The sequence below is a fragment of the Nansenia antarctica genome, assembly GCF_963989245.1.
Source record: "Nansenia antarctica genome assembly, chromosome: 16".
Taxonomy (NCBI): Eukaryota; Metazoa; Chordata; class Actinopteri; order Argentiniformes; family Microstomatidae; genus Nansenia; species Nansenia antarctica.
Genome location: NC_137686.1, coordinates 7138460 through 7148282, shown reverse-complemented (window position 1 = coordinate 7148282; position 9823 = coordinate 7138460). Strand labels below are relative to the sequence as shown.

Sequence of the window (9823 nt, the reverse complement as noted above, 5' to 3'; positions counted from 1 at the left end):
GCCATCACGCCTATTTTCAATCCGTCTAAATATAAAGGATCTCCGTAATACGAGTGTGACGGGCGTGAGTCACACCAGCTGTCTGGGAGCCCTCCGTTAGCCACTCTGGCCCTCTCTGATAAACCACAACCACAGATCTAGGAACAGATTATCCCACGGCTATTCTAACCTGGCCCCACAGAAAGGCTCGGATAAGATCTGATCCCGGATCTGTGGTTAGGGACGGTGACTATGTATCTACCTAGGTCTGGGAGAGGAGAGAGGATGTATCACTAATACACCACAGAGACCATCACTGACAGACACATCTGAGCATTTTTGATTACAGAGAGAAGAGAGTGTGTGTGTGTGTGGGGGGGGGGGGGTTGGGGGGGCATGGGAAGCAAGGGAGAGGGAGAGAAAGAGAACAGAGAAACATTGTTGGCATCCCCACAGAAACACTGAGAACCACTTTCTGCATCGATACTGAATTTTATTCAAGTATCTCAAACACAGTTTTTGTTCTGAAGTTATCATCAGTTAAATTAATCAATCAGTTGAGAGAGAGAGAGAGAGAGAGAGAGAGAGAGACAGAGAGAGAGAGAGACAGAGAGAGAGAGAGAGAGAGAGAGGCAGGCTGCGAGAGTCCATAAGCCCGTATCTGAAAAGTTACATTTTTAGGATTCAGGGCTTTTTCAAAGTGCATTCCATCTGGTGGGGTTAACAGAAAAACCGACAAACAAACAAACAAACAAACAAACAAAAAAAAGGGGAAAACAAAAAAACAAAAAACATTTATGATAAAAACGAAAAACGGAGAGATTATCAAAAAAAATAAGACGAAGACGCAGGGGTGGGGTTGGAAACCCCGTCTGTATCCCCCTCATCACCTGTATCAGAGATACTTAAAATAACAACAACAAGAAGAATAGGCCTAGCATCAACTCTGGTTTCGATATCACAACAACACACACTGCATAGATTCCAACGTTTCGGCCTGGACCGAAGGGAGCTGGGGCTGGAGGAGAATGGAGACGGGTCAAATGTCTGTCCGTCCGTCCGTCTGTCCCTCCACCCACGTCTCCTCCTCCTCCTCCTCCTCCTCCTCACGGTCCCTCAGTACAAGCTGTCTGGAAGATGATCCAGAGATAGCCTTCGACCGAGGCTGTAAAACAACACACAGGGCCCGGTTTCACAGACAAGGCCTTAAAGAGCCTCGTCCCGGACTAAAGACACACTCTCAACGAAAAAAACACTTTCATTGAGGGTGCGTTTTATTTACTCGAGGACTTAAGTCTTAATCTGCGTCCGTGAAAACCGACCCAACACAGTCTAACCAAGACCGAGCTATGAAGATGTAGCCTAAGCCAGGCTAAAACACACACTGCTGTGGTAGTAGTAGTAGTATCCTTAGGAGTCCCATGCTAGACTGCGGCTGTTAGTCGTGCCGTACAAAGTAGGCTAGGTCAGTAGGCCGTTAACCTGGAAGCTCACACTCCGAGAAGAAAATTATATAAGGCTGATATTTTTTGGCACGATGGGTTCATCACCCACTCCTTAACATTGTCATAGGCCCAGTACGCCTAGTCGGGGGGGGGGGGGGGGGGGATTAAAATAATGCTAAATTGATGATAAAATTACGTTAAATATATCAGGCAGCAACATTCATGGTTTGTTCAAAAGGGATGCTTTTCTTTCTTTTTTTTTTTTTTAGAAACGTGTAACACAAGAGATTGAACATACAACTGTACTACAACCTAGCCCTGGCCCTATAGTCACTCTCCAGCCTCTCATGCAAGTTAACTGGCCTAAACGTTCCGTCATTTCCTAAGCATAAAACCCCCGTTTGTTCGACCCCGTCGACGTACGAGCCATCACCCGACACATACAGGCACTGCCGTACTGGTCTTCAGAAGAGTACTTCCTTCTCATAGAGAGAAACCAGAAGAAGGGAAAAAAACTAAGAAAAAGAGCATTAAAGCCTAACGTTTTACCCACCATGACATTGCAAAATAGCAAACAGTAGCACCAACAAAGTGTCCATGTTCTTACCTAAAGAGATAACCTAAGAGAGAGTGAGAGTGAGAGAGAGAGAGAGGGCTGACCGGGGACATCACAGCCACAGTTACCCCCGCCTGCCTCCTAGCCTCCCAGTCTGTCTTGTCTGTCTGTCAGTCTGTCTGTCTGTCAGTGTTTGTGTGCGAGTGGTCTGGCGGTTTGTTTATTGCTGCGGTTTGTTCTCTGACACAGTCTTGAGACAGAGCTCAGCTCACAGTCTGGTGTTAAGAGGAGCACAGAGAGGGAGGGAGGCCGGAGAGAGGAGGAGGAGGAGGAGGAGGAGGAGGGAGGGAGGCCGGAGAGAGGAGGAGGAGGAGGAGGAGGGAGGGAGGCCGGAGAGAGGAGGAGGAGGAGGGAGGGAGGCCAGAGAGAGGAGGAGGAGGAGGGAGGGAGGCCGAAGAGAGGAGGAGGAGGAGGAGGAGGGAGGGAGGCCGGAGAGAGGAGGAGGAGGAGGAGGAGGAGGAGGAGGAGGGAGGGAGGCCGGAGAGAGGAGGAGGAGGAGGAGGGAGGGAGGCCGGAGAGAGGAGGAGGAGGAGGAGGAGGAGGAGGAGGAGGGAGGGAGGCCGGAGAGAGGAGGAGGAGGAGGGAGGGAGGCCGGAGAGAGGAGGAGGAGGAGGAGGAGGAGGAGGAGGAGGATGATGAATGATGATGAACAAAAGTAGGCCTGAGAACAGGAACGGGGGCTGGGTCATAGTTGGGGTCGGGGTGAGGTGATATTTGGGCCACGAGTGTTTTGGTTCAGGTGTGGAGAGGGGAGAGGGTCGGGTCGGGGGTTAAGGGGAGAGGAGAGGGGGGGGGGGGTCAGTGTAGCTCGATGAACGCCTCCATCTCCTCCGAGATGAGGCCCTTGTAGGGCAGTCTGTGCCGCTCGATGGCGCGCGCCGCCAGGCACTGCAGCGTGACGTAGTTCAGCGGGTACAGCGCCGGGTGGCCGCCGCTCTGCTCGTCCAGCAGCTCGTACGCCGTCTTGCGCCGGGCGTTGGTGGCGTCGAAGTGCGCCCCGGCCCGCACCAGCAGCGCCATGATCTCCGGGCACCCGTTGCTCGCCGCCACGTGCAGCGGCGTGTTGTTGTCGCAGTCGCGCGAGTCCACGTCGGCGCCGCACTCCAGCAGCAGCTGGGCCACCGCCTGCGAGGGGAACCGGCCCACCGGGTAGCGGCCCACCGACGTGGTGTCCTTGTCCACCGCCATGTGCAGGGGGGTGAACCCGGAGCGGGCCCGCGGGTTCAGCTTCAGCAGCTGGTACACCGTCTGCTTCTTCTGGTGCTCCTGCTCGGCGGTGCACTCCAGCTTCTCCAGGAGGAACACCAGGTGGAGGATGATGGAGAGGGCCTTGGTGAACTGGGGCGCCTCGGGGGGGCTGTCCCGCTGGGCCACGGCGCGCTCCACCTCGCGCACGCTCTTGCCCAGCACGCCCATCAGGTCGTGGAAGGTGACCCGCGTGGCCAGGGTGCCCTTGGCGCGGTCCTGGAGGACGAAGGAGAAGAGCTCGGCGAACGACAGGAAGCTGGAGGCCGTCATGGGGCTGAGGGGGTCCAGGTTGCTCTGCTGCATGTCCAGGGCGTACTTCCACAGGCTGATGCAGCGCTCGAAGTTGCCCGAGTCGGCGTACACGGCCCCCCGGTAGCGGATGTAGTAGGAGGTGTCGGGGTGGGAGGGGCCGAGGATGCGCTCGCGGACCAGCAGCGCCTGCATCCGCATCTCGTCCGGGTCGGTGATGAGAGCCTCCAGCTCCTCGGCGCTGCTCACCTCCCGGGCGCAGTCGTAGGCGGGGACGGGGGGGCCCGGCGGAGGCTTGGCCAGGAGACCCACCTTGTCCCCCGGCTGCCTCAGCTCCATGGCTCTCCTCCAGTACCTCATGGCCCCGAGGAGGTCCCGTTTCTTGTCCACGAAGGTGGCGCCCAGGAGTTCCAGCGCGTCGACGCGTTCCTCCCTGGAGGAGCGCGGCTGGTGGGCGAGGTACTCCACGATGTTGGTGTGGCCGGTGACGCTGGCGGCGAGCAGAGGGGTCATCCCGTAGCCGTCCCGCTCCATGCGGGCGTTGCACTTCAGCAGCATCTTCATGATGTCCAGGCTGCCGGACTCGGCGCAGTCGTGGAGGGCCGTGTTGCCCTTCACGCTCTTGCGGTTGACGTCCGCGCCGCGCTCGAGGAGGAACTTGGCGATCTCCTTGTGGCCCTTGTAGCAGGAGATCATCAGGCAGGTGTGCCCGTGGCGGTTGGCCACCTCCATGTCGGCCCGGTGCTCCACCAGGTAGCGCACGATCTCCAGGTGGCCGTCGAAGCAGGCGGCTCGCAGGGGGGTGGAGTTGGTCAGGGTGGTGTTGTTGACGGAGGCGCCCTGTTTGAGGAGGGTCCGGACCACGGGGAGGTGACCCGCCGCCGAGGCCGCCCACAGCGGGGGGGCCCCCTCGATGGTCTCGCCGTCGAAGTTCACCGACCCCCCCAGCTCCACGCTGGCCTTACAGTGGTCCAGGAGGTAGTCGACCACCTCTAGGTGTCCGTGTCTGGAGGCGATCAGGAGCGGGGTGCCCCCCTGGGTCTTCTCCCCGGCCAGAGCCTCCAACTCCTCCCGACTTTTGTTGCTCAGCAACTTCTGGATAAGTTTCAGCTTACCGTCTCTGGCCGCGTTGAACACAGCCATGGTGATATCCATTTTCTTTTCTTTTATCGTCTTTCTCTTTCTCTCGCTGGCCATCGACCCCCCTAGCTTGTGTTTTCAGAAGAGCGGGGAGAATACTCTGTCTTTTATTAGATTAAGAGGAGAAGCCAGGTCTGTGGCGGGGCTTCGCCCGTGCATTTTTCTGCCATTTTAAGGCTGCTGTCAAGATGGCGTTTGTGTTGTTTGACAGGTCTATGTTTACAATTTGTGCTTAGCATCTTGGGAAATGTAGTTTCCAGACAAATCACCGTACGACACATCCAACGGCAATTCCCATTGGCGGTAACTATAGTTCCCATGATGCACCGGAAATGATGAAGTAAACACTAGATATGTAGAATTGGAAGTTGTAGTTTTTAAGGTGATGTGCGCCCGTCGTTATAACTTACCTTCTGAACGTAATTGAACTACAATCCCCGGGAACACCAAGAGCACAAAGCGGAGGAAAGACACCAAAGTGGTTCTCAGGATGAAACAGCAGGGGGCAGCAAACACCCATACTCTAATTTCTAAGGATATGCAATGCTGGAGAGGGACACAGATGTTGAGAATTTTTTTATTGTAAAATTGAAAAATATGAAAGACAGAAAAGAAAGCCCCAGTAAGCATTCTGTATCCTATTTACAAAAAATAACCAAATAAAAATAAATATAATACATAAATATGTAAATAAATACAAGATAATAATAATATTCCTTGAAACTGCCTACTAGAGGGAACATTACCCAATAAATAAGTTATAGAGTAATAAATTAAAGTGTAGGCTATAAATATTATAATTGTCAAAGCTAGTACTGTATAAGATAGACAGGAGAAGAGAACTGCAGAGGAATGAGATGAAGATAGATTAGACGGTGATCTCCCGTTTTATAAGAGCTGGGAGCCGTTGAACATCAAGTACCGTCACCCAATGTAACAGCAATGCAATGCAATGCAACTGGGACTCTAACAGAACACCCAGTGAATGGATCTGATTTAAAACCACTGATTTTGACAAGTGGCTCCCGAATAGTACCTCCTTGTAGTCTCTTTATGACAGGACCTCGGTCTAATCCTGCTTCATCTCATTCTGTCTAGAGGAACATGTACCTGACAGTAGAGTAACCAAGGACTCCACATCACAACATCATCACGTCACCAACGGTTGCCCCTTCAGCAAACCCAACAGGCCGTCCCCTTGGACTCTTCCTCAACATTTTGTACATTGTGCTGAGATGCCAAAAGTTACACACAATCTCAAAAGCCGACCAACCCACACACTGCCCCTCCAGCCCGCCCACCCGCCCCCCACCCCCAACCCCCCAACCTGAATAAGTCATGTGCTGACAAGATATAAGTTACATATTTACATCAAGCTATCATCTTCTCACATGGCATTCAAAACATAGCAGAGAATCATTATAACAGTGTCATGATCTTTTTCACCTCTCCCTCCCCTCCCCTCCCCTTCCCTCCCTCCATCCCTCCATCCCCACCCAGACCCCCGTGCCTTGCTGCCTCACCTTCCAAGTACCGAGCAGCAAAGCCAATAAGGATGAACACAGTCAGATTTTGGCAGCAACAACAAGGAAATAGAACCCAGAATAGATCTTGGAATAAAAAGTGTTTTTGAGATGCACCACCTCACCCTAACAGAAAGAGGCGGGTGGAATAGGAATGCTATTGATTTCAGTTGATTGAAAGTGACACAGCTTCATTCAGGTAGAAAATAAACACACATTTAAAGAAAAAACACAGTTAACTATCTTGGCAATCCCCTTTCCCCTGGACAACAGAACCCCAGAACCTGAATAGAATAGAGAAATGTACACATTGAAAACCAGCTGAGTGGCTAGGCAGTATCACTTAGATGAGCCTAAATCTATGATTTTTAGAGCAGGCCAAGTTCATACGAGTGTGACTGGACTACAGCAAATAGTTCTCGCTATAACCGTAGGGGTCAGACACATCAATCAGCCCTCCTCCAACCAGTTTACTGTCCAGGCTCGACCAATAGCGTGAGAAGGCTGGGTTTCATCAGGAGAAACTAGAGTTGGAAGTTGGTTTAATTGTACTTAAGATGGGGAAAAAACACCACATCCAACTCAAATAGAATTGACCTCAACCCTGATCAAACAGAAGACTTTCTTGCTGCCTCAGCCTTCTACAGGAAGCGGAAACATCATGCAGGAGAATAGACTACAAGGCTCGGCAGTAACTATGAAGTAGATTTTGGTCGATGAATAAAACCATGAGAAGAAGGTACACTATAAATATTGAATACAAATCGTCATTGGCATAAATATGTCCAGTCGGTATACTGTTGTCTGTGCACAGTGAAAAACTAAGGTAGCTAATCCTTGTTTGTATCAGTCGGCAACTGGCCTGGAATGTTACAAGAGAAAATACATATTTACACGTTTATGGAATCAATAAATAGATTAGATATCATTTGGCAACGTCACTAAATATGATTGCTATAATGTTCATTGTGCTATTACACAACAGTGAGCAGGCGGCATCCAAGGCTGAGGCGATACTAAGCTAAAACAAACCTAAATAGAACGACGTTTAGAAATTAACACGTGAACTCTGCGGTAATGTCAAGCGTGGGATCCCACCCGGCACCACTCTGGGACTGATGCGGTTGTTGGCCAGGGTTGTATACAGTAGGTGTCGGAAATACACGTATTCAGAATACGTATTCGGAATACATTTGGAAGTATTCAGTATTCTGGTAGGATACATTTAAAAATGGGTATTCATAACACAGATGGCTTTCATGAATGAGAAAATTAATACTTCTAGTCTAAAATAGACTCAACATTTTTCTTTAAAGATTGAACTCACTTTATCTCACTCAACCTCAATCAATCTGCATGACACGGTAGCCGCTCGGCTGAGTGAACGGAAAAACACGTGCGCGATCGGCGTCCGTCCGAGTGCACTGCCACAGGGTTTTTCCACAGATTGGCAGATACACAGATAGCTGAAGCTAGACCGACGTGGTGCAGAGAACGATACACACAACGGTCTAGAAAATCACCTTTCCTCACTCTAATTAGCTCCCGTGTTAGCGGTTCATATTTGAGCTGGCTTCTGAGTGAGCGCACACTGATTGGTTCTTACATACTTTGTATTTGCGTTTAGCATTCTTGTTCCTGGTTCCCTTCGTTAGAGCAAAAAGAGACGGGGCGGGTTGTTAGAACAAACATACCTCACGGTTCGTTCAATTCATTAATGAACAGATACCAGATACAGTAAACGATACAAGAGGGTACACCGACAGCCATAGGGCACAGCCCCGTTCATTATCGTCTCACTGTGCCGACAGCATCAAAGGGCCTCTCTCTAGACTCTGAAGTCAGGTGCACGTAGCACTACACACTTGGAATCGTCCTTTCGCTAGGCTAGCTGACGCAGACAGGACAGCTGAAGGTGGAGGAAAGTCAGCTTTGAATTTGTGGTGCTACCGGCACCGTTTCAAAGTCAAAGAACACTAGTCTAGAAGTGTCTGTTGCTTGTGGAAGGTTATTTAACACTAGCTACCACAAGGAGACAGTCGCTAGTTAGCGCTTAAGCATTCACTCCAGTCCTATGTCACTTGAAATACAGCCAGTACATATTTTATTCTGAATAGAACATTCTGTACAAGTTCACCCCTATTTCTCAAGCTGATTTTGCCAGGGCTATGATTCGCATGGCCCTTGAGGTTGAGGATACTTCCTATCAAATTCTGGTGAGAAATATTAGTTTAGTGTGTCATAATGCTTCTTTTGAACAATCACATTTGGTGTTTTTTATCGAATGCTCCTGTGTGCCAATGAAGAAGTATTCCAAAAAGTCATACTTTTTATACTACTTATAATTCAGTAATACTGAATACGTTTTGAGCCATTCAGTTCAGTACTCAGTATCCAAATATATTTCCAAAGTACCGTATCACATATACAACCCTGGTCGTGGCCAATAGAATCGTTTATCCCGTGAGTGTGTGTGGCGTCATTCAGTGAGTGTGTTTGGATGTTGCGCTGTTCTCTGGCCGGCTGTTCTGTCTCTAGCTGCATGCGATAGCCTCTCAGCCTCTCTCACATACAGCGGCGCAACTGATGGCTCGCCGATGCTCGCAACTTGACCTTGTTAAGTCTATTTAAAAGCAGCTTTTAAACCCTACTCCCGGTAAAAGATAAGGCCTTTCCACTCTTTCCCCCTCTCTAATCTGAATAAAACATAGAGCGGAATAACCAGTCAGGAGAGTACAGAGGCCTATTGCAGGGAGCCGCTAAAATAGGAATGCTTGTCTGATCGAGAACCGAAAAAAGGATCAAAAAGAGGTTGACGCTGTAGTAACCGTAGTAACCGCAGTGACCTCTCTCGGTGCTGCGAAAGAAACGACGGCTAACGACGGTTAAATACGCTCTGACAGTCTAGTAGATGTTCTTCTGCTGACCACCGGAAGCTTCTACACGTGTGGGAACGTCTACGGGGAGGCTCAGAAATGTCCTTGTGGAAAAACAGACATGATATATGGAAACAATAAGGGTCCTATCGATCCTCTGAGTTGATCAGGACGCAAAGGATAAGCTCGGTTATAAATATCATGATTTTGAGTTTGTACAACAATAAGCAGTATACTTTGTTATGAGTACTATAATTGTTCAGTTTGACTAAACTAAAAGCGGTAGGCTATACACAGTGGTATGACTGTTGTGATTGTATCGTACGTGATCTCAAGAGAAATATAGAAAGATTTGGTCCGTCGATCCCAAGGGGGTTGGAGTTCACTGTGTTATTATGGAAACTAAAGAAAGACACACACATGCACGTTTTTGGACTCGCTCAACATAGAGGGGGGGGAGAAGAGAGCGATAGAAGAGAGAGGGAGACGAGAGAAAAGAGAAAGAGAGATGACAGAATACTTTCCCAGTTAGACTTTGAGTCCTCAGATCTTTTTTAGCTAGTGAAACCCTGTAGTCTGTCCTCCGCTAGTGTCTATGGACAGTCACATGAATCCATTTTTCTTTTGAGGCTGTCTCCAACGCTCGCAGGTTTCATCTTCAATCCCCAACTCTCCACAGATGCTGCAATGCTCAAAGGTTTCACGTGTTTGCGTCTTAGAAAACCGAGGAAAAAAAAGGGAAAAGTT

At 49.8% G+C, this 9823-nt stretch overlaps 1 protein-coding gene across 1 annotated transcript; it reads right to left on the bottom strand.

The window, feature by feature from the left end:
* Positions 1–2510: 2510 nt before the first annotated feature.
* fem1a (fem-1 homolog a) lies at positions 2511–4692 on the bottom strand (the record flags this gene model as incomplete). Its single annotated transcript, XM_080546348.1, has 1 exon — positions 2511–4692. One exon carries the CDS (start codon positions 4690–4692, stop codon positions 2839–2841), a length of 1854 nt encoding a protein of 617 aa, XP_080402474.1. The 3' UTR covers positions 2511–2838.
* Positions 4693–9823: the final 5131 nt, after the last annotated feature.